Below are 25,787 nucleotides of genomic sequence, written 5' to 3' on the forward strand. Positions count from 1 at the left end.
CTGTCTGAATCTCCTAGTCAGAACTGTTTGAGTTAGATGCTTGCTTTTGTGTCCTTTGTGTTCCTGCATGTCCAGAGCAGTCATTTGTTTATTCAGTGTATATCACAGTGGGCACTGATTATTTACAGAGCACTGTGCTTAGGATTATGGCTTCTAAGACCTGGTCCCTTTAGGAGTTTGCATTTTAGTGGGGTGATAAGACAGATTTGTAAATATGTACAAGGCAGTGCATGGTAGAGGTGATATATGGGCCTGAGTCTTGGAAGATGAGGATTTCCTTGGGCAAACAGTATTGGGCAGAAGAAGGGGAAGGTCTCCTTTCCATAAACAGATATTTCCTTTCCAGCCTTGAGAGAGGAATTTGAGAGACTCCTTTTCCTGCCTTTTCTTTTGTCACTTAGCAGCTGTCTTCTCTTCCAGAAACCTCCTTATAGACCATTTTCATGGGCAGGGGTGATATAGAAGCTCCTTTATGGTCTTTTGTATTGTATGCTGCTTCCATCCTTCATCAGGTACGTTTCTGTGGAAAGCAGGCATGTGTATTTGTGTATGTGCACACATGACTATGGTATTAAATGGGACCAAGTTTTGGTCTTACTCCAGTTTGAAAGAATTTTATTGTTGTTTAGTCTCAGCACCCCCAAGTCTTTGGAGATGTGTAGGTTGGACACTTCGTAAGCATGCCTGGCAGCCATGACAGTCTCTGGCAGGTTCTCTTGTCAAGGTAAGAGAGAGTGGTGAGAGCTTTGGTGGATAAATCACATCCCATCACCAGTGAAGAGTACGTACTGACAGTGTTATCTTCGTAGATACGGGGCTACACGTCTTATACTTAGGAGAAAATTCAACGAGTCCTAGGAGTTTGATGGGTTGATAAAGATGTAGAAAATATCCTACTTAGAAATTATCTATTTCTGATAACTTTAACCCACTGGCCTGCCAGAAATAAGGAAGACTGCAACATGCTGTTTGTTTATAAATCAGCCTCCTGGAGCGTTGTCCAAACAGTTCTTGGTTGAATAATGTTTATTCATTCACTTGTGGCAAGAAAACTCGGGCTACAAATGTGAACATGAATCCTTGTTTTAATAGATGGTGTTATTGTGCTGCACAGTGTCCCCAACTTTTAGATATTTAACTCATAAAGTTTACGGCAACACTTAACTGCATCTGGATTTCACATTGAATTTGGGAAAGCAAGAATCTCACTGAAATTTGCACTGACTTCCCTGTAATGGAAATTATGGCTTGAGAAAAGTTTCAAATGACGTGTCTGTAAACTAAGGAAAAGTTGATCCATTCAAAGACTGGTTACGTGCAATTGTGGGATTTTTTTTTTTTTTAAGGGCCGTTGCCAACAAGCCATATTTATTTCAGCAACTGAAGTAAACTAGCCATGAATCAAAAGTTGGTCTTTGTAAATTGTTGGTTCAACAAATTCAGTCTTAAAAGTTTAGTGAAAGTTGCAATAGAACTATGTTGGGCTTTTAAGAAAGCTATGAAGATTGTTTATGTGGAGTCCGGTGTTAGAACTGGATGGTAGCAATGAATTGTCTCCAGAGAAGAAGCAGCCTTTTTAGTGGTCAGAGTGCTGGCCCAGTAGGACTCAGGACACAGTGTCTCTGGTCCGAGCCCTGCAAGTACTGGGTTTGTGTAAGTAACGTGTCACCTAACCTCCCACACACCCTGATTTGTTTGTTCCTTTGCTTGTGTCTTCTTGCCTTGTTCTTTCCCTCCCTCTTTCCTGCCCTCTCTATTTGTTTTGGTATCTCTCATTCAGGTTCAAGACTTTTCCTCCAGTGTCTAGTGATCATTCCTTGACTGTTCTTAGGCTCATATTTAAAACCAAGGCAATGAAAGGCTGCTAGGAGGCCCTGGATGGAGGCATGGATGGAGCTTGTGGACCATGGACTTAACTGTAAGGGGACCATTTAATGAGGAAATTGCCAGATGTCAGCATCTGGCAAGCTCTTCTCTGTGCCCACTTAACTGAATCAGAGAAGAATCCTAACTGGCTACCAGTGTTCTTGGGAGCAGTGGAGTCAGCATATTTCCATTTTAACCCCCCTGTTTTTCAGCCCTGTACTCTCCCCTCTCCTTTCTCCTGCTACCATGCTTGGTGCCTACTTCAGTGTCCCTGGATAATCAACCTTTGAAACAATACTCCTATTTTCAGTCCCTCCTTGCCTTTTGCCATACCTGACACCTCCAAATTCAAGGCCTTTCAGGGCTCTGCAGAGGATTCAGCTCCTGGCCCTGGACCGCCTCCATTGCAGGCACTTGAGGTTGTGGCATCATCTATTCTCTAAGTCTCTTTTTACTCCTCTGTGGGTTTTCCATATTTCAAAACACGGGTTGAAATAACTTGTCTGCTGATGTCTCCTCTTCCTTTCTTCTATCCTTGGTGAGTTTTTTATTCCTTTATTTCCACTTTAGTGGGGTCTTGATGAGGAAAACAAATGCCCTTGATTAATCTGCCACCTTTAACCTCACATCTTTAATTTCTCATAAAATTAATTGATTCGTATATCCATTTGATAATTACTTTGCATCTACTCATCTACTTTGCAATTACTTTGCATCTCATGCCAGGCACTGAGCTGAGTGCTGGAAAGAGGAAAGAAGTTGAGACAAGTTCTTCGCCTTTGAAAAGCGTGGAAGGGGAAAAGGATATATCCTGGTAGTGTCTGTCCAAAGGCACAAGAGCAGTCATAATGCTAGGAATGAAGTGGTGCAGAGCAAGGAGGAAGAGGAGGAGGTGGCAAACTCCACCCGGAATGCTGTGGAAGGCTTAGAACAAGCTCTAAAATTCTGTGACTTTACAAGTTCAATGGCTGGGGGAAGGGTGAGAAGAGATTGCACCCATTCATTAGTACTGAGTGATTCTAAAGAAAAGTAGTATCTCCAGGCCAGATCTTCAAAATCCCACATCTGGCTGGGTGGGTGTTTGCCTCGCCAGGGTCTTCCAGTGCTGCAGATCCCCCTGCCTTCCCATGTTCTCGGGCCTCCCGCTGTGGCCATGGTCACTTAGAAAAGAACCTGATGTTTTGGAGGATACAGAGTTGGAAGTCAGCAAGGGGCGTGATATCATATCTTCCCCTCGCTGTTGTCTCCCAGCCTGCAAATAGCTCATGGCCTATAGAGACCTGTTAGTTTTGTTGAGACGGGAATGTGGCTGGTTTCTGACTTTCTTAAATAGTTCCAGGTATATAAAATCCCTGGTATATAAAAGCAGTGTAGACTAGCTAGAGCATAGCCAAAGCCCAGGAGCTAATCAATTAGCCTCAGTTGACCTAGAAAATAACCCTGCTAGAGTTTTCATTTAGGCTTGAAGATAGCACTACCAAAGACTGTTTATCAGAATCCAGACACTTGATTCCCATTGGTTTTCAGTGCTAGGAACAGCAAAGCCAATGAATGAGGCCTTACAGGTTGAATGAGGTGGTCTGTGGCATTTGCCTTTCCTTGGTCACATCACAATTCCTGCTCCTTTAGAGAAGAGTCTGAATGCTCTCCCTGTTCCTTATTTCTGCCATCTGCCTCGCTGTGTTGCTTGCCACCTGAAAAGCAATGGGAGCTTAGTGCTGTGACCTTGAGCCCTTTGCAATTTGAGCCTGTAAACCTATGAGTCACTAGGACCACATGAGCTACAGAAAGGTTCCACTTTGTACTTGCATCTGGCATCATGTAACCGAGTCTCTGTTATAGAGCTACGGATTCAAAATAGTACCCTGAGATAGTAACGATAGACATGTTGCCGTCTACTTTACAGGATGCTATGTTTTAGCAACTTTCAAGTTAGTTGATAGGTTTTTATTGCTTGAGTATTTTAAAATACATTTTAATATTTGAATTATTTCAGCCTTCGGTCAACTTGAAATCTGCACATGCAAGGGGTGGTCTGCGGCAGAAAACGGTGTTGTGATCTCCGTTTGCGCTGTGTTCCGCTCGACCTTGCCCTGCTGAATAAGTTTAGGTTTATCTTCCTGTTGCTTCTTAGCAATATAAAAATGGTGGTGTGGTGTTATGTGACAGCTGTGTTACAGAAATGCTCACTCTCTTGTCAAATTGCCAGCTGAAGGAGCATTATGTGGCTATGAAAAATTCACACGTTTCTGTTCCACAGGCCGTTTATGGAGGTAGATAACATCTCCGGGCAATCGTAGCCAATGTTCCAGTTCACATTTTTATTGACACCATAAACAAATAAGCCAGAGACATATCCGGGAACTTGCATGCTACGGTCATTTCATTTTATATTATATTCCCTATTGTAGCCATTGATCATGTGCAAAAAATGCCTGAAAGGTGTGGTTTTATGATGTAAGGAATGATGTGGCTCACACAGTAGCAGCTCAGAGTAACAATGAACAGTGTTACTCTCTGCAGGTCATCCTGATGATGTTCCTTCTGTCTTCATAGTCCTCGTGAGAAGTACCTCCTGGTGCGGTACCCGGGGAGACTGACCATCCTGCTGCAAAAATCCTCTTGTCTCTCTCATCTTTTCCTGTAGAGTTTTTAGCACCAGACAATTGCATTTCTATTAGAGAGGAAGATATGGTAAAGGCAGCTATTATGCTTTTATTGAATGTGAAGTGCTCAGGAGCGTAATTGAATCCATAAAATGGTGAGTCATGATCACCACGCACTAGCCAGCCGGGAGGCGGGTGACGGAAGCGATGTTCCCTTGTGCCCAGCAGCTGATGCTGTTCTCCGGGCACCATGTGCCCCGTTTCATTTTAATAATTCAAAGCTTTAATGGGTGTTCTAGAGATTGTCTAGGGAAATATTTAATCTTAAAAAACAAGGTTTTTTAGGCCCGGTGTCTGGAAGTGCCACTGTCTTGTTGGTTGCCAGAGTCTGCGTTCTAGAAAGAAGAGAATACTACCTGAGGTGCTTCCAGTCTTTTTGTCATAGAGAGGGGTGGCATCTGGAAGCTTCCAGAGTCTGTTTCCCACTTATAATTTGAGGATATGTGAGCATACTTCTAGCATAGGTTATGGAAGGTGTTAAAGCAAAGTAAGAAACAAAATTCCCAAACCTTGCTTTGCAAATAGTAGAGTGCTGAACATTCTTGATTCCTTTCTAATCATGAGTTACAAAATGCAGTTTGTGTGACTGTCAGGGGTCAAAAACATTTGAGCTTCAGAGAACTGTAGAATTTCATATAAGTTACTTCCTTTCTCTTACCCAAAGAGAGATACCAGAGCTTGAAGAAGAAAAGAATAATATAAATGTATTTATGTACATCTATATACACACCCTAATAAAAGAGAAAAAATAAAAAGGTAGCTTGTAGAAGTACTACTTAAAATATTTTAGAAATTATATAATTATGGTTGTGGGAACATTGTTAGGTTGGGGGTCAGTTACAAGGATGAAGACGAAAGCAAAAGATATAAAAATGTTTATTGGCCTCTTTTTTTCCCCCCTATATATACACAAATTTTAGACTCAGATGGTGTTCTTTTCTTTCAAAAGAATGTACCTTATGTTATGCATTGGATGGTTCCATGGCTCTTTGAAGGAATGGTTTTGTTCTGTTTTTTGTTTGAAAATGGAATCCTTGTTGCAGAAGGAATGATGTTTAGTGACTCAGGTTTAGGCTCCTGTCTCAATGTGAAGCGCATCCATCATCAACACCTAAACCTGGGGCGAAACCCTTTTGTGAGCACTTGAGAAATTTTCCACAAACATGTTTGTAATCATTATTTTTTCTTACGTTCTTCCTTCTTCTCAGTTCGTGGTTTTTATCTCCCATCTCTCGTTTCTTATCTCGTTAAACATCTACAAAGCCCTTGCAGGATTGGTAAGTCAGTCACCGTTTGCACACGTGGACTGCCCTGCATTCCGGTGGCCTGTGTCTTCGCACAAATTTACCTTTCCTTGGTGAGCGTTGTTCCACCGGCTCCACTCCAGCAAGCACCGTCCTCGCAGAAGCGTGGACCTACGCTGAGATTACAGCACACTTAGATGAGCGTGAAGTTGCGTTTCAAAACTGAGTTTCCCCTTGAAGAGCAGTTTCCTTGTATCTAGAGAACCACCCAGTTTATCTGCAGGAGGAAATAGCCTCAGTTGCAGATACAATCATTGTAGGAGTGGGAGGAAATGCCAAGTCACTGCTCTGTTCTCATTTGCACTGCCAAAACCTCGAGACCCGACTCGATGGAGCCATTCAGAGAATCTTTGTCTCTTGTTTCAGAATTTGGCTTTTAAGGACCTGCAGTGGCAAAGACCCAGGAAGCAGGATTTCTGAATAGTGTCCCTGAAATTCTTGGCATTGGAAAAATGATAAAGAGAACATGAGATTCTTAACTTTTAACACTAGGAATAAAACTAGCATTGCTGTCCAGTTTTGGTCTGGGAGTTGAAGGCATTGCAAATTGATTTTTAGGCTATCATTTTTGCCACCCATGTTCTCTGCCACTGTGCCTGCTTCCCTCCCCCCATCAACTGTTAATACACTTTGGAGTTAGTGCGGGTATCTTAGGTCTACCACGTGCAGTAAGCACTTCCTGTGCAAAGGTGCTTGAAACAACATCTGTCATTACATCAAAGGAGGTGTGACTGCCAAGTGCAGCTGGACGATTTCTAATAACGAGATAGGTTTACACGACAAAGTTATGATGAAAAGGAATCGGTGTGAAGTGTGTGAACCTTTTTTGAGGAAAATAAAAATGTATGCTTACTTCCTCCCTTTATGTTCTTATCGTATACGTATTGTTTTTGCATATATTTATGCAATCATTTCTCTATGTGAGAAGTTTTGGGAATACGTTTCTGGTTGTGGAAAGTACATTTTTGGTGCTATGCTGAAAAGCAGCATTACAGAGCGTTGCTATGGTGTTGAGTTCTGTCTGTGCGAGAGGAAAACCCCCCTGGTGAATGTGGTGTTTGTTGATGTTGAACCAGTATGAGAATTTCTGATTGGGAGTCTAGAAAAGTTATAATAAACTCATTATACATTTAAAAAGGAGAAGAGCTGCCCTCCAGAATATGAATCCAAATGCAGAAAAGTGTTCAGTGAATAAGAACAATACTCAGTAGATTTTCAAATTGATGGAGCTTTCCAATGGAAACTAATTTGTTCCAGCATTGAAGTGAGCATAATTAACAGAGACTTTCTTTCTTAGGCCGATTAACCACCGAAAACCATGCCAACATTGTAACTGTAAGCAGTGAAAACCAATATTTATGAGGGGGATTGTGCAAGAGTTTGTGTGACAGATGGACATTTTATCACTGTTGATGGTTGGAATTCCCTTGAAAAGTAATGCAATATCTTGTTATTTATGAATGAATGAACAAATGATTGTGCTTTGCTGACTGAGTTTTCTTTAAAAAGAGGTGTACCAAATTAATCTTTTTCTCTGTTTAGCCTCTGTTACTTTATGTTAGTTAGCCTCATATATTCTGATGCAAAACCTGAAAAATCATAATTGTGTTTTTATTGCAGATACAGATCCACGTGTTTTAGAAAAACAAGAATTACAGCAGCCAACCTATGTTGCCCTGAGTTACATTAATAGGTAAGCCATTTTCAGAATTTATAGCAACCTCATATCTGCTACTTACTTATTTTTTAAAATGTATCTTTTTTAACAGAGTATAAAAAAATGTTTTCAGTCTTAAAATGTTTGCTTGAGATTATTTAAAAGCAACCTCTATAGGGAATTTTCTGGTTTCTTTGTTGGGGAGATGAAGAATTGTAGTTCTCTGTGAATATGGTTGCAAACATGACTGATTTATAAGCTCATTCTGGAAGTATTTTGTATGCAGAGTTAGAATATGCTCTTTTAAATTCATGGGGCGGTTCGGGAAATTAATGGATTTATGTTTGAGTGAGCCCTTTAAATCCTGGGGTGAAGAGGTACTTTATGAATTTAAAACACTGTTGGAATATCAGAATATATCAGAATACAACAAACTGAAATAATTTAATATCAGAAAATTATTTAGTAGCAGCTCATCTTTTAGTAAAAACATTCTCAGCAACTGGCTCCATCTATGTGGAATAACATGAGTTTTTACTTAAACTGAACATGTGAGCCCAACCTTACAGGACTGTTTCAAACTTGATAGATCAGGGCTAAAGAGGACTTAGTGTTTCAGCCAACTCAAATAATTAAGGAGACAGTAATATTTGGAGAGAACCTGAAATCAGCTTAGGTTAAGAAAACACACACTTCCAAAGTGAAAAAGACAAAGTAAAAGCAAACTAGTTTTTAATGAGAATGCGAAACTCTCTGCTCGTAATTCAGAGAATGAATTTCTACTGACTGTCCCTTTTATATAAGGTGAAGAGTGTTTCCAGTCTTGGTAACAGAGTTGAGGTTCAGAATCTGAAGTGGAAAGCTGGGAATGAATTATCTGTATTGTTTAATTTTAGTGCCTTTTTAGAAAACGTATTTAATTCTTGCACGGCTAGTGCTTCGAATTGGAGTTCGGTTTCAAGTTCTGTTATGAAGCATGTTTAAAAAAGGATCCACTAAAATAAACATCTGTTTGCATGTCTCCCTTGGATTTTCTACTTATCAGCCTTCCCAAGAAGTGAGGTGTAGAATATCTGCAGTTTTTCCTTACCCATAATTTTCGACAAATGTTAAGTAGAACACCTTCAAAACCACATCAGATACAAATAAAGATGTATATGCTTTCTGGGTTTCTCACAGAACCCATATTAGCAAGAGTTTTGAAAATCTTTCATTATATGTAAGAGTTATATTAGTTAATATATGTTAGCCTACTAATGTTGGGAAATAGGATAATTAAGCATATAGATTCATTGTAGTATTGAATAGAACTTTTAATAGTGTGGCTGTTGTGTTTTGGGTAAAATATATCACCCATGTATATACAAATTTGTATGATACCCTTATTTTAATAAGAGTCCATGATATTTTCATCTTCATTCTTTGTGTGTATATTGTAAGCCATGTTGGGCAGCAGATATCTCCACATTATATAGGTGTTTTTACTCACTAAAGTAATAAATATTCTGCCAGGCATGATTTGGGACTATAAAAGCAGTCAGAATAGGGACAAGAGCCACACACAGAAAACCACCAGAGAAACTGATTCAAATATGATAGTTTAGCATAAACTGTGCAGTAGGATGTGCTGGAATTCTATAGAGTAAGGGTATGATCAGTGGGTGTGAAATTTCTTGGATAAGTCATCTGGGATAAAGTGAGTCATTTTAAAAATAACCTTTTATTATTACAGCTGTATATAAGCATTGTAGAAAATTAGAAAATATAGTCAGGCAAAAATGTAAAAAAAATTAAAGCATCACATTCCTACCACCCAGATATCACCACTGGTAACATTTTAACCCATAATTTTCAGATTATTTTCTAAAAAGACATACATGTATAATTTTAACAAAGAGCCATACATACTGTCTTACAATTTGTTCTTTTTAGTCATTCATCTCTACTTTTTCCATTTCAGTTCATTTGATTCTTAGCTGTTACACAGATCATACTCACATTTCCCCAGGTGGGTCAAACATGCCCCTTCTCGCTGGTTTGTCTATTCCAGTGTCCAGTTCAGAACATCACAAGGCACCTGGATGTTTTGTCTTTCAAGTCTCTTTCAATCTGGCATAGTTCCTTTTATTGGCCACAACTTGTTGAAGGGATGGCACACTTGCCCCACAGAATGCTCCCACCTTCTGGATTTTCTCTTGGTTGTCTCCTCAGTCTCCTCATCAAGATGCCATTTGGTGGGATCCTCTGTCTCCTGTATTTGCCATAAACTGAAAGTTAGACCTGGAAGAGGTGGGTCTTGAACTGGATACCTCATTATATTTAGAAACCTGAGAAAATAGGGCATTTGAGAGATCAAATACTAACTGGTAGAGAAGTACACATATGTACTGGATCAATAAGTTTATTCATGATCTTTAAGTGAGGAGAAGGACTGTGTATGAAAGGTTGTCCAGGTTACTAACAACTCTACTCACAGAGAATCCTAGTGCCACATTCGTAGCAAGGTACTTAACTCACAGTAGACACTCTGAATATTTGTTTGTATAAAAACCAAGTAAATGCAGAAAGGGCCAAGAAACAGACAACTACAAGCCTGGCTGTAGTGGAAAGATATGCTAAAAAAGCGTCTTAAGGACCTTTGATAAGAGAAGGGAAACATACAGTATCAAAGTTCAGAAGGCAGTATGGATATAAGAAGATAGTCATAAGGGTTAGGTAATGTGAAAGAAAATAAACTTGACAGCAATATCCTGAATACAGCAGAAAAGGGTACTATTTAAAAAAAATAATAAAATTGAACAAATAAAGACTTTTTTTTCTTAAACCTCAGAGGGAAATAAACTGTAATCCTGCTGAGCAGCGAAGACAGGAAAAGAATGACTATTTTTCTACTCATCTATCTGCTCATGCAACCTTGATGGACATTGAGGTGAAACTTTCTTTGGCAATAACATTGACTGACCAATCAACAAAGGGTTAGGGTCCTTAAAATAGAGATAACTTTTTAGAGTATATAAAAAGAAGAAAATAGTTAAATAGAAAGTGTTGCCTTGATAGTTACCTATTTTAAATTGCTCTACACTCTTGAATATAATGTGTTGAACATAATAGATATTTACAGGTAGAAAGAAAAGAAAACCTTAATTTCCATAAAAGCAGGTCTTTTTAATGAATGGCTTAATGGAAATTAGCTGGATTTGGGATTTTGCATTCAATCTGCTGCAATGCTGTGTCTCGTATAGCCCCTGGAAAACCCCACTGTATACCTGTGAGAAAATGAGAGTGAAAAAGGCAAGTGTTTGTATACAGCAAGCGGACACCATTAGGCTCCAGAATCTAACCATTGTATGGCCTGATTTGTTGGGATATCTGAGAGTTAAGAGTTAGTATCAGAGAATTTAGAAAAGTAAGAGGAGGGCTTGGAACACTATCTAACATCGGAAAAACAAGGCAGGACAGCTGAGGACATAGATATAAAATAATACAGAATAATTGCCATGCCCTAGATAATTGGAGGTTAGCAACCTAGCAAGATGAAACAGTAGGAGACAGCAGAAGGTAAAAACACTTGGAAAGAGGTGACCAGTAATTCCTGTATGATATATCGCTACCACGGGATTGGGTTGAATGTGCAAGGCAAATCCTAGCATAGCAGGCCTCAGCCATAGTGGGGAAGGACACCTTAGCGTCTCCAAGTCAATAGGAAAGAAAGAGCAGAGTACAGAGCACACAGGGGATTGTCCTGCAGCGTGAGTCACCAGTGAGGCAGGGAATAGGTGAGCTTCTGGGTGAAGTCCCGTGAGTCTCCATAAAATGTTGCTGAAAGCACTGGGCTGCCTCTGGTTGTTTCCTTCAGGTTATTGTCCAAGCAGTTCAGATGGCTGTCTTGAGGTAACAAGGTAGCTTGTAAATAACTCGTGACTCCCCAGAAATTGGTAACTGGCATAACTTGAAAACATGATGATGTACATGACCAAGGCTGTTAATTATGCTGTATTCGCTATAAAATTTGTTTTTATTAAAATAATACAGATTGGAGTTTCCAAATTAAAGTTTAAAATATATATATTAAATATATAAAGAATTATCATGGCCAGATACTATTTGTTACATTGATCCATTTCACATACTACTTAATAAATGTGTCATTTTTTTTCTTTTCTTTTTTTTTTTTTTACCCCTGTTGCGAGGGTGGCTCTCACCATATAGCCCAGGCTGGTCTCAAACTCCTGGCCTCAAGCAATCCTCCTGCCTCAGCCTCTGGAATAGCTGGAATTATAGGCATAAGCCACCATGCCTGGCAAAAATGTATTATTTTCTTTTAACTAAGCTACAGCTCTACTCTAATTCTCTTTGTAGGACACCCAATACTGCTTGATGCAGTTGTTGTAGATTTGGCCTTTTGTAAAAATGGTTTTTATTTACTGTCGTATTTTCTGTTAAACAGTAAATTCTAAACTGTGTTTCATAGAACAGTAATTTCAAGGCATATTTCCTAGTCTCCTCCCTCTATTCTTTCTTCTTTTTCTCTCTCTCACACACAAGTGCACACACACACACACACACACACACACACACACTACTCACGATAGGATACTGTGATCATTAAGTTTGGGAAATACTGAGTTAAATAAAGTGGGTTTCTTTACTACAGGATTTATCAAATCCTCTGCTGATATGTTGCTTCTTTTTTTTTTTTTTTTTTTTGAGACAGAGTCTCACTCTGTTGCCCTGGATAGAGTGCAGTGATGCCATCGTAATTCACTGCAACCTCAAACTCCTGGGCTCAAGCGATCCTCCTGCCTCAGCCTCCCGAGTAGCTGGGACTACAGGCACATGCCATGAAACTCAGCTAATTTTTCTATTTTTTAATAGAGACAGAGTCTTGTTGTTGCTCAGGCTGGTTTCAAACTCCTGAGCTTAAGCAATCCTCCTGCCTCAACCTCCCAGAGTGCTAGGATGACAGGCGTGAAGTACCGTGCCCGGCCTGCTGATATGCATTTTAAGTTTCTAGGAGGGGTATATAATTCTTATATCTGTTTGATCCCAGAGGACTCTTTTGAAGCATCTGATGGGACTAGGGTTCTGAATGCTAGTATTGGGGGCTACTGAAACAATGCCACCACCATCTATCTCCTCCACCTCCCCAAGGAAACTTGAAGCCTTTTATTCAGAATGGCTTTTTATTCTTTTTCTGATTCAAAACACAGAACCTCATTTTTCTCATGATCAGTTGGTGAAAAGAAGGATAAAATTTTATCCTAATGGCCTAACTCAATCAACTCTTTTTCTTGTCTTTCTTTTAATGGTGATCTATCTACTTCTTGTAAGCAGCTCAGACACCAACCTGGCTTCTATTAACAATAAAGCTTTTATTTTTTTGCTCAGAAACTATCATTGTTTTTTTGTTTGTTTTATTGTGTTTTTTTTTTTTTTTTACCACATATGCAGTGTATTTCTCTTCTCTTTTTCTTTGAGAAATATTATAGCATAATGTAGTAGTTAAGCAGGAGTCAGACTAGGTTTGAGTCCTATCTCTGCTCCCCAAATGGTGTCTAATACATAGTAGACACTGGCCATATATTTATTGAAGGAATTAATGAATTTGTTTCTGAGGGAATGAGTGAATGAAGGGATGATTCTAAGAGCTGTAGTTACACTTTTGTGAGAAACCAGGAGCCTCTACTTCCCGTGTGCGTTGAGAAAGGTATATGAGGAAAGTGGAATGTTGTACAGCTTTTATTCAGCATTCATGTTGCATGCAGTATTAAATCATGGCCATCACTAGTTCTCCTGCCATAAACAACTAGACATATTTAGAAGATAACAGTTTTCGGGCTCTAGGTAATAGGCAGTGCAAAACTTCAATTCCTGGGAGGAAGGAAGCTTTAGAGGTAAACCTCATGTTCAGTTGGCTCTCACTGTGTGACAACAGTGTCCTTACTGCAACGGAGTGAGCTGGAGCCCAGGCAGAGCGCAGCAGGCCTACTGAACTGAAGAGGCAGAGGTCAGAGCCGGCTGGAATTTGTGTGGGTGTATGTATGTGGAGGGGAGGGGGCACACCTGGAGGGAGCTATGCAGACTTTCCAGAAGTCTGTATGAAGGTCCTCCAGGAGTCCATGGCTGAACGTGGGCTACACGTGTTTAGGGTAAGACTGAGTCTTGTCAAAGAGTGATTGCCACAAGGATGAGAATGGGACAGACCATGTTGCATTCTATCCCAGCCAGCATAGAAACAACTTATTAACACCTTTGTTATCCAACTGAGATAGCAGAGAGACTCCAAATTAGAAATAAGGACTTTGCTATAGAGTATAGCTTGTGTGAGAGCCACCACAGCAAAACCTAAAACCAAACCCCCCCATAAGATCCTCAGAGGAGACAGAGTTTGGAGGTGAGTCCTGACAAGTTAGAGAGTCTTGGGAAACATTTTGGGCTTTCCAGAGATTCATCCCAATAAAATCTAGGCCTATGCAAGTTCAATATGATCAGCCGGAAATTGAACTGCCTGCAAGAACAAAATTCAGTAGTCTTCATGGGAATAGATCAGATATCACAATGTCTGATACACAAGAAAAAACTACTAGACATGAAAGAAGTAAGAAAATCTTCCCTTAGATAAGGAAGACAAAGCAGTCAATAGAGACTTTCCCTGAGATGGCCCCGATATTAGATTTAGGAGACAAAGACATAAAAGTAGCCATTATAAACATGTTAAAGGACTTAAAGTAAAAATGTACAAAAATAAGACATTGTTTTGAATGAAAATAAAATCAGTCTGGATGCTTTTTTTTTGTCCTTCTACCAGAATTTCAACTGCTTAATGAAAGCTTTCTTCCTCTTTCCCACTTTCTTCCCACTCTAAAACCTCACTTAATCCTCCCAAACCCTCACTCTTGCTATTTCAGTTGGACTCATTTTTCCAGATTATAGTCAGTCATAGCCTCATAAAAAATGCTGTAATTAGCCAACTGTGCACTGGCCTATTTTTTTAATACAAACAAGCTTGAAGCATTTGATTTTTAAAATCTAAAAGTGGTGATTTTTTTTTTCATGAGACCACCTGTTTATGGTCTTCTGAGAGCAGGCATATTTATTACAGTACAAGACATGCTTTCCTATTTTCCTCCTTTGTCTACCAGATCTGAAGTTCTGCTGTGTGCCCTAGCCCCAGACTGAAGGTTGTGGCCTAATGCATGCCATAAACATGTTGCATGCTGTTAGGTCTCAAACACCAGACATCATGCTACCATTTTCTTAGCCTATGTTTTTATGGACATCAGTTGAAATAAACCTGAGATGGCTGCCTGCCAGATCTTTCTTGTAATATCTCTAACTTTATTCGGCCTGCTCATTGTGTTCTGCAAAAACCATAAACTCTCAAGGGACACTAGGAAGCTGGAAAGAGAGCCCTTATATGACATTTTGGCTTGCTCCAACACAATTAGAATGCATTGCTGGCACAAAACACAAGGAGGTGAGCTGAGTCTTGGTAGAATTGGGTGATATGATTCACTTGTTAAGAACTGGGCCTCAGGTAGTCTCTGTAGTCTACAGCTTGTTCTTAGGGCAATCAGTGTTTTAAACAGGTTGATTATACAACTGAATTCACATCAGACCATTATTTAAATCTTTCTTTTGTCCACTCTTCAGTATTTATGACTAGTCTTCTTTTTATGCATCTTTGAGCCCCGTTCAAAGCTGCACTATAATTTTCAAAATCTTCAAACTTGGCCGGGCACAGTGGCTCACGCCTGTAATCCTAGCACTCTGGGAGGCCGAGGCGGGCGGATTGCTTGAGGTCAGGAGTTCGAAACCAGCCTGAGCAAGAGCGAGACCCCGTCTCTACTATAAATAGAAAGAAATTAATTGGCCAACTAACATATATAGAAAAAAAAATTAGCCGGGTGTGGTGGCGCATGCCTGTAGTCCCAGCTGCTCGGGAGGCTGAGGCAGCAGGATTGCTCGAGCCCAGGAGTTTGAGGTTGCTGTGAGCTAGGCTGACGCCACGGCACTCACTCTAGCCTGGGCAACAAAGTGAGACTCCGTCTCAAAAAAAAAAAGAAAAAAAAAAAAAAATCTTCAAACTTATTGCAGGTCAGTAGAGATTCAATAATGCAGAAACCATCTAGAAGTAGACTTGGATTTTCTATATTTTTTCCTGTGTTAGAAACCCATTTCCTGGACTTTGTCCTTTATGTTCATTTTCTCAAATTGAAGTTTCCCTGTTGACCAGGGTCCCCAGAGCTTCCTCTTCTTGTGTCCTCTCCTGGGCACCATATTTGCCTTAAGACTTCAAGGGTCTCAGCCCTTCCTGCTTTGACTTCCCTCCATACTCAGATTAGTTGTTGGATTCAACTTTGAATTTACCAGTTAGATTAATTCCCTTTTCCCCATGACTTTGACCACAATCCTTATCTCTGATCCTCAGCCTCAGATAAACCTAACAGGACCCTTTCTACTCAGCAGCTGCAGAGAGTTGCTACAAAAAAGTGCATAGCAGCATGATTTGTCCCACTTCAAATACAGTCTTTCCAACTGTAGCTGGACCTTTGAGGTTGTCCCATAATCCCTTCTTCTCAGGCTGAAACCTTGCTGAACTCGTCACAGTTCAGTTCAAGCGTTTCGTACTGTAGTCAGGTTCCTAAAGGAATTCCCCATCCCCTCGTTAGCAGATGCTGTTGGTTCTGAAATCCTTTCTTCCCTTGTGCCCATTAACTTGTTCTGTCCTGGTTCTTCTTCTGCCTCTTTGCCGTGAAAATGATGGCTTCTCCCTAAGTTCTGTCCCTAGTATTTTGCTCCATTCCATGCATGATCTTAGCGATCACCTTTGTGGAGAGGACTCCTTGACCCCTGATCCTGCGTTTCCTCCAGTCCTCATTTCCAGCTACCCCACTACCTGTGAGTACGGGAATGTTCAGTACAGGCCCAACTCATCCATTGCCAGCCCATTATTTCCCACCCCCCTCCAAGGTGGCCTTTTTTTGGATTCATAGTGTTGTTTAATGGTCCCCACCCATTCATTAGTGTAGGAAGCTTGGCGTTAATCACATTCCAATTATCTCTTTCCCGCACCCCATTTCAAATAATCAGGCACAAAATCTGTAACATCTGCATCTTCATTGCCTCTTGAGTGCTGACCCTTCTACTGTGTGTGTGTACTTAAAGCTCTAACTTCCTGTTTTGGATTGTCCCAAGAGATCATCAGTCTCCCTGCCTGCCTCCATTCTCTCCACTGAACCCTGCCTACTACCAGCTGTCATCCAAAGATCTGCTGAAAGTACCAGTCTGTCAGCACCATGTTTTGTCGTCAGCTTGCAATGTCCCTCCTTTTGTCTCCTGTCTTCTGGCTCTGATAATCCTGCTCTTCTACATTGACTTTTAACACTACCTGTCTTATGAAGGTTCCTCAACCTCCAAGAATGAATTGTTGAAATCTGTAAGTTCCTTTTTCAAAATCATAGCATTAACACATTTTGCTATGACCATTGAATAATATAAATGTTAAAATTGTGTACAAATATATTTAGGATTAATAGCTTCTTCTTCTCTTCCCAACCCCCTACCAAGCCTCCTACCCTAAGTTAACATCATGGTAAGTATCTCTTTGCATTCTCCCTTATGTGCAGACATGTATATAGGGATTTGATTGGCTGTGGCCTTGTTTTTATAAAAATGAGAGGGAGCCTGAAATAAATGTTATGGTATATTTGTATTAATAATACATATAATATATATGTATTAATAACATATAATATATAATACACATGCACACTTTCTTTTTTTTTTATCTGACATCCTTCCAGGTCAATAGAGATAGGTCTAAGTCATTCTTTTTAATAGCAACATTAAATTCTAAAATATGGATATATAATGATTTATTCTACCATTCAACTATTGATTGGTGGATATTCTGGTTATTTTCAGATTTGTTCACATGCATTTGTGTTTTTCACCAGTAATAATAATCTTGCAATGTGGATGAACCCTTGTTTGTTGTACAGCTTTGTACTTTGCTTGTATTTCTACTTTACAAGGATCTGAGTCAGATCACCTCCCTCTCCTGCCTGTGGCTTCCTGTCACATGGCCAGTGTGGCTTCTATTACTAAGTGCCCTGCACTTCTCCAGCCTCCATTCTTACCACCAATCTCCTTTCCCCAGCAAGAGCCACAGTGGCTGCCCCTGGAGTGCAAGGAGCTCATGCCTGCTCTGAGGCTCTGGTCCTTATCCGTCCTTCTGCTGGGACGCTCTGACTCCAGTCAGAGCTTCACTCAGTTCACCTCCTCCTTTCCTCTTGTCCCTGGTCAGATGTCACCTGCAAGCCTTCCTTGATTTAAATAGTATCCTGTCCATCCCTCTCTGTGCCTTTACTCTTCTTTATTGTTCTTTAGAGCACTTACTACCATCTAAAATCACACTGTCTTGTTGAGTACCTGTCTTCCCCTCTGGAATGTGAGCTCCATGGTGGCAGGGACTTTGTCTATCTGGTCATCACTGACATCCTCAGCTGCTAGGACACTGTCAGCACACAGTAGATACTCAGTAAATGTATTTTAAATAAATGCATGAATAACAATTACAGTGTCCTATGTGTATGTGTGGTGTTGCCCTCCCATATGTATCTTTCTGTATCCTGTCCTGACTGTATGGCAAGCACTTTGCACGTGGTATGAAATTAAATCACAAAGTGGCAAATTATAACACAAGAGATGACCTTGGAGATTCCCCTACCCCCACCCCCACCATACACATTTACAAAATGACTCAAGGCGCTACACCTCTCTTATTTCATTTGGAAATTCAGATTGCTGGCAGTAATCTACTTGATTTATCGTTTTCCCCTTATGTGCAGCACCTCAGAGTTAATTAAGAAGACCATGAATCTTCTCTCGGTAGCTCTAGTGCATTCCCATTTGCAGAATACTCTCATATTGCTGAGACTGTTGATTTGGGACTCGAGTTGAAACATTACTTAATTTTCTCACATTGAGGTTCATTATGCTGAGTCTGAAGACTAGTCCTGCCTTTGAAGGCCCTCTCACTGGCAAGCTTTAAAATAGCTCTGTGTTTCCAGGTTCTAAATAACTTGTTCTCATTTCCTCCAGCATGGCCAAGACCTTGCCTGTTGGCTCAGAGCAGTGCAGCTAAGTCAACTGTATGTCCCCGGAAAGGCCTCCCCTTCCTCGGCCAGTGTAGACTCTTTTCCAGAGTTCTCACCTCTGGCCTGTGCATAGGTTGTTTCCAGAAATAGCAGTTTAGACTTAGAAAGAAAGGACATCTATATGGCCATACCATCACAAACAACAGGCAAGGCCATCCAACACACGAAGAGAGTCATGTCAGATGAAAGCATTAACCTAAAATCCTTGAAAAGCCAGTGTGATAAACTCTCTTGAAATTGTTATGTTAGGAAGAGTGAAATGCCTAAGATAGAAAATGAATTCCCTCGTCTCATCACTTGCAACACAGATTAGCTTGCGTTAGTTGAACACCTACCACGTGTGGGACACTAGGCAATGCGCTTCACTGTGTCCTCTGTAATCCCCTCCTTAGTCATAGCTCTTATCTCCCTTTGACACTTAAGGAAATGGACTCCCAGGGAAGGGGTGGGAGCTCTTCGCCTTTCTTGTGCTTTGGCCCCCTTTGTCGAGCTGGTGAAGCTTGTGGACTACTTCCCAAAATGATGTTCTTGAATTCATAAATGAACATATATAGGATTACAAAGAAAACCAATTATATTAAAATACATTGTCAAAATTTTAAATTATAAGTTTTTGATATAGTACCATGTATGCTGCTTTAATAAGGCCTTACATGAGAAAGCTTTGGTACTGGGTTAGTATCTTCCATAATTGCAATTAGTGATGACTATAAAGAATATACTGAAATAGTTGAGATATATCTGCCATAGTCACACTGTGATACCAAATATATGTGACTTCTACAGGTGTGCAAAGTCCTAGATACTGCAAAAGTACTATGATTAGTTGCATATGCTCATAATTGAGGAAAAACGCTACATTTCAGTTAAAAGTTAATGGAAATAATGATGTGAATATATTTTTTGTCTAAGTTTAATCTCTTGAATTCTACCCATAGCACCTTTAGGTCCACAGACTTCAGGTTATGAATGCCTGAGTTCTGTGTCACAGTTTCTAAGTAGTCAAGCTTTTAAAGGTATGTGGTTCTAACCCAAGTTTATGTTATTCCAAAGTCTTTGCCTTTTCTTGGATGTTGTAATGCCTCCCCATCCTAGGGCCTTGCTTTCTATAAGCTCTTTCACCTAATTTACACTTCCATCACACTGCCCTGGGGGGTAGGTCATGGCAGAAGCAGTAATAGCTAAAATGCTAAAATATCTGTGAAAGAACTTTCACAGATAATTCCAGGTATCTGGTTTCTTAGGAAGTCATGTATTTTCTCAAGTGAGGCATGATTCTACTTTTAAAAGAGTTCTCTTACCCCATTTTTAAACAAAGATCAGAGAAAGTCAGTGACTCACCCAAGTACACACAGCTAGTAAATAACAGATGAGATATGAACTTGCAGATGTTTTTGTTGTATATCCTTATTCTTACCATTATTCTGGATTGCTCAGATACTAGGGTAAAAAGATGTCAAAAGACCCCTCTAACTACCATATGGAATCGAGGCATGGCCAGGATAAGGCCCTGTCTGCTAGTCTCCATCTCTGTTGTCTTGCCTCATGCATGTTGCCTCCAGAAACTTGCAGGTCGGTATTTACACATACACATAGTTTTCTCATCGGACTTGCAGACCTTGTGGAATTACCAGACCTGAATAATTTAACTGCTAGCTTATATTTTATGTCATTGTCTCCAGTTACTGATACAACCAAACAACCAGCGAGGAGGGTTTTTCATTCTACCCTAAGCAGGTGACAATTTAGTCTCCGGTCATTGCACTCACGTCAGCCTTGTCCCAGGAGCTTCTTTCCCTTGCTTGATGCGAGTTAGTGCATTTTCCTTGACAGTCAGTTCACTCCGCACCGTTGCTAAGGCCGTAAACGTGGTGTTCAACAAGCAGAAGGATTCACAGAGAAGCCTTCCCAGTGGCTTCCACCTTCTGTTATCACCGAAATTTCCCTGCAGATTTAGGTGACAACATGGGCCCTGTGTAATTTACAGATGGTGGGGCCAATGTACAATCAGTTCTTGCCAACTTCCTCTCTCCCCTAATGAGATATCATTCCGCATGCCAAGAACAGAAATTGGATCTGGCTTTTAGAGTTGTCCCTGCCTTCTTGGCAGTGTCTGTGTGCATCTTGTCTTGACTATGCTAGGCTCGCTTGGCCGACTCAATCTTTCAAGTTGACAGTATTTAGCAATGGTTAATAGTTGTTCTCAGAAAGCACAGTATCAATTTGGCAAATTGTGTTCTTCCATATCTGCATATCAGATATTGCCCAAGTTTGCCTTTTGCCCAGTCTAAGGTCAGCAGAAAAGGATAAGTGGTGTCATCATCCTGATGCCCAGAGAAAGAGTGCTTTGGTACCCTTGGTAATGGAGGCCATGTACAGATGCCTTAGGGCTGTAGACTGCCACAAAAAAATAGAATCCACTGTTGGTACATGCTTGATTAATTTTTTTTTTTCATTTTCGGTTATTGCGATGGATTCATTTGGAGCAAATTAGCTTGGAAGTTGCTTAGACTTGTTCTTCCTTGTGCTCATACAAATATCCCTGCTTTCTTTTATTGCCCATTTTATCATTGTGTTCAGCACCAACCAGATTCAGTGATGTACAGTTCTCCTGGGCCAAATAAGTATGATGAAAAGCTGGTTTCTATATTGCATTAATCTTTACTAGACAGCAGACATATTTTTGAAAACTCAAAGCCAGAATGCTTTTAATGATAAAGGTGCATTATGCTCTTAGCTCATTTACCTTTTTTGAAAATAGCATTTTCTGGTCTTTGGCATAGATTTATCTCAAGGGCCAAGGCATCAAGGTCTTATTTTCTAGAGTTTTAAAGGGGCATGCCCATGTTTGTATATAATATCAAAGTCAAAGAAATCTTAACTGAAATTGAAAAACTATTGTAAGCTCTACAATTTCTTTATTTTTTTATTTTTAAACAGGATGAGGGAGACCGCTGCTCTGGGTGGCACCACCCTCAACCTGGGCCAGCCCCAGGTGCACCCCTTCGCCTCAGCCTTGCAATTTCTAATTCCCACAAAACACCCTTGTAGTCACCAAAAGATACTGAATACAGAAAAACTAGGTTCTGGCTCAGGAATTCTACCCAATACAAACATTTATTTTTTTCCATCTTAAAAATAACAGTTCTTCATCCATTGCTTCCACTTCTCCCATTTGTTAATAAGTTATTATGTGACCTGTGAATTATGGAACTAATTCTATTATGTATAGAATAATACTGGTTATGGCAAAGAAAATTAATCTGGAATTTCAGGTTGTCTTCTATTTAATTTCTATTTACTTGTGTCTGGTTTCTTTTGCTCAGCATGTTTTTGAGATTCATCCATTGCATGTATTAGTACATATTTTCTTTTTTTTTTTTTGTTATATAGTATCCAACTATATGAATTACCACAGTTTATCCATTCTTTGTTGAAGAATGGATACTTCTTTTGCTACTGTAACTAGAAAGGCCATGAACATTTTTATTCCACTCTTTTTCTGCATATAGCACTCATTCTTATACATTACTAGAAGTGGAACTGCTAGGTCATGATATATGTGTGTGTTTAGCCAGTAGAAACAGCCAACCTGTCAAACTTTTTAAAAAATAGTGGTTGAACCAAATTATTCTCCTGCTAGCAAGGTGTGAGACTTCAGTTGTTTTGCATACTCATCAGTGATTTATCAGTCATTTCAATTTTAGTCATTCTGATGATTGTATAGTGGTATATAGAACAATTTATTTTTGATCTATCCTACCTGTTTAATTTTTCTATTTAAAAATTACAAAAATAATAATAGTAGTAATACAAATTGAAAGAAATTAGCACCAAGATTTCATATACATATGTTTTTTATATGTCCCTTCAAGTGTTTACACATGTGAAAAATTGCAATAGAGAAACTGTTAAATATTTTGCTTTTTCATTCTATATTTTTCTAAATTGCTATTCAGTAATATGTAGTCTTTAATAATCCTGACCAATTTGAATCCACAGATATGGCTGGCAAGAAGACATTATTCCTTCTTTTTATACATGAAAGTGTGAGTCTGTCGAATCCTTCCTTTTACCACATGAGAAGGAACAGGCAGTCAGAAAGCGACAGGATGCCCTGTATTCTATTTTCCCCTCCCGTGCCCAGAGGATCACACAGGTCCCTGAGCTACTCCTGACTGTATCTCGGGAGGGATGTGGCCAGAGCACAGGGCAGGAGGGCCTGGAGCATCTACCCCACAGCTCTGTCAGGTGCCTCATGGTCTGCTGGTGGCTTTGACCCACTGCCCAAAGCCATTTTGAGGAGGGCACGCTCAGTAAGATTTCTTTTCCCCATAAAATAAGGACAGCTTTATTATTTTTTTGGAGGAATATAAGCAGTGTGCCTAGGGATACTTAATGTGTGTAATAAATGTGTAAAGATGTGCATGGAATAGAGAACTACGAAATCCAGGATCGTAGTTATCCCTGGGTAGTGACATGCCATGGGAGGGAGGCTAGAGGAGCTTCACCTGTATTGGCAGCATTTTGTTTAAGCTGGTCATGGGCTTACAAGTTTCTGCTACAGTGTTTCAGGGTTTTTTTTAAATCATTTAAAAAATCTTTTTTTTTTTTTTTTTTGGAGACAGAGTCTCACTTTGTTGCCCAGGCTAGAGTGAGTGCCGTGGCGTCAGCCTAGCTCACAGCAACCTCAAACTCCTGGGCTCAAGCGATCCTCCTGCCTCAGCCTCCCGAGTAGCTGTGACTACAGGCATGCACCACCATGCCCAGCTAATTTTTTGTGTATATATTTTTAGTTGGTCAATTAATTTCTTTCTATTTTTGGTAGAAATGGGGTCTCGCTCAGGCTGGTTTCGAACTCCTGACCTCGAGCAGTCCGCCCGTCTTGGCCTCCCAGAGTGCTAGGATTACAGGCATGAGCCACCCCATTTAAAAAATCTTAACCGTTGCAGACAATGCATTCTCATTACTAATGATTCATGTATCAATGAAAAGGTATAAAAGAGGAGCAAAAATCCCTTGTTTCTCCAATACAGTGCACAAGAAATGCCACTGTTAACATTTATGTCTGTATCCTTCCAGGATTTTGCATATGCATATTTTAAAAATTTATATATGTAAATGGATCATACCCTATACTCCATTTTTATAATCTCTTTTTTTAAACAAACTTCATTGTGGAAATATTTATGCGTTACTAAATACAGCTATATGTTATCATTATAATGGGTATAAGCCTACGTACAAGCGTACTAAAAATTTATGTAGCCAGTCCTTTCTTGATGAACATTTAGGTAGTTTCATTTTTGAAATCATTAATGTGTAAACAGTATGACAACGAACAACTAGTATTTACGTCTTTTGACCTCCAGTCCAGTTATTCACTTAGGATACATTTTTGTCAGGGGAATTGCTATCTAAAAATGTATACAATGGAAATTTTGACGTGTTTCACCAAAGTCTCCTAGAAACTGGTTCTAGCATAAGAAACATGAGTTGTCTGTTTTGCCCTTCCTTACCCATTGCAGGAATTAAGATACTTTTGAATCTTTGCCCGTTTGAAAGACTTAACCAAAAAATACATTCTATTGTTGTCATTTTTGTCTGATTCATTCATATAGTCATTTTTATTTTTACCAGTGGTAAACAAGAATTGTGTTTCACTATTACCTTGCCAGCATTGAGGATTATCATTTAAAAAATCTTTACCAATTTACTATTAAGCAAAACTTCAGTATGTAGCATTTCTGAATGACAAGTGTGAAGAACCTCAGTTTTGTATGTAGTGGAGCCAGGACATAGTCAGAAAGATGCTGGATCTTTTCAACACATTAAAGAAGAATATAATTTCCAAACTGTCTTCTGGAATTCCTTCCAAAGGTTCTGAGTATGAGATCCAGATTGAAGCCAAGGTTTATAGGCTCATATGATGGAATGGTCAATCATTCATATAAAATTATAGAATCGCTTGTTTGAAGCTGAATGGTGAGCTGAATATTTGTATGATTCTTGAAGCCTAAAGATCATCTTGTGTTCAAATGTGTTTCTTCCGTTGCACCATTTTTGATTGGTCTATGAAAATCAGAGATCCTAAAAGAGCAGGGAACCCGGTGTAAGAGGTGGAAGTTTAGTACGCCAGCTGATTTCTGTTCTCTCTTTTTAATACTCCTTCACTTCAACCTTGCACTTCCTCTCATTCTCCCCAAAAATGAGCAGATGTCTTAGGTAAGAGACCATAATAAGGAATGATAGTTGGGTCTTTTCAAATCTCTTGGTTCATAATTGAAGTAGACCCTAACTAGCTTGGTTTTCTAGACCTGTGAAATCTGTACTATTTTTCCTATTAACCAGAATGCCCCAGTCGGTTTTCTTGTCTTGTCTGAACTTGAGCAACTGGAAAGTTAAGTCACTGTCTCATCTTCTTACAGCTTACACTGCTTCATTGCAAGTTACCAGATCAGAATCCCAGACCTCTGGGAATTAAGGAAGGAATTAAGGAAGAACTTTCCAGGCAGGGTACCACAGGAAGGTCAGACAGGCAGGATCATCCCTTGAGTGTTCCCTAAGAATTTTGTTTATTCAAAAGCTTCAACTAATATAAAAGCATGAAAATAAACCTGCTTTTCCCGCCAGAGAAATTTGGCCACCAGTAGCGACTGCAGCAGACTGTTACCCTGCTTCTCCTCTGCGTTTTTGGATACTCAGGAAAGGGGAAACGCAGTTTATATACTTCATCTCATTACAGGCATGGCCACATACACCATCAACGCCCTTCCCTTCCAGGAGTACCCTTGTGAACTTGACTGTATCCAGGGTCAACCTAGAATGGTGTTTTTCTCACTTGTGACAGGAATAGAATTTTGCATTTCACTCTCCACCTCCATCCGTTGCCAAACCACTCCAATTCCCTCATCACCACTGCAATCTGCACAAAGTGAGGTTTCATTACTATATTTGTAATAAAAATACTATAAATCACGTAAGGCTGGTGTAAGAAAGAGTGGGTGGGGATAAAAGAAAAACAGCACTCTTTTCCCAAGTAAAACCCAAACCCAGCATCTGTGCAAGGCGCCTTCTCGGAAGAACCTGGTGTTGTGTTAGCATGAGCGTCTTGCCCTTCATTGTAGAGTCA

At 39.8% G+C, this 25,787-nt stretch overlaps 1 protein-coding gene across 1 annotated transcript in view; it reads left to right on the forward strand.

Annotated features, from left to right (window-relative positions):
- The window catches only part of JAZF1 (JAZF zinc finger 1), a 334,436-nt gene that overhangs the window by 183,451 nt on the left and 125,198 nt on the right, over nucleotides 1-25,787 (forward strand). The window contains exon 2 of the mRNA XM_020289891.2: nucleotides 7,457-7,529. Coding sequence (XP_020145480.1) covers nucleotides 7,457-7,529 — 73 coding nt within the window. The remainder of the gene's footprint in view (nucleotides 1-7,456; nucleotides 7,530-25,787) is intronic.

Source organism: Microcebus murinus, chromosome 9 (assembly GCF_040939455.1).
Source record: "Microcebus murinus isolate Inina chromosome 9, M.murinus_Inina_mat1.0, whole genome shotgun sequence".
In the NCBI taxonomy this organism is placed as follows: Eukaryota; Metazoa; Chordata; class Mammalia; order Primates; family Cheirogaleidae; genus Microcebus; species Microcebus murinus.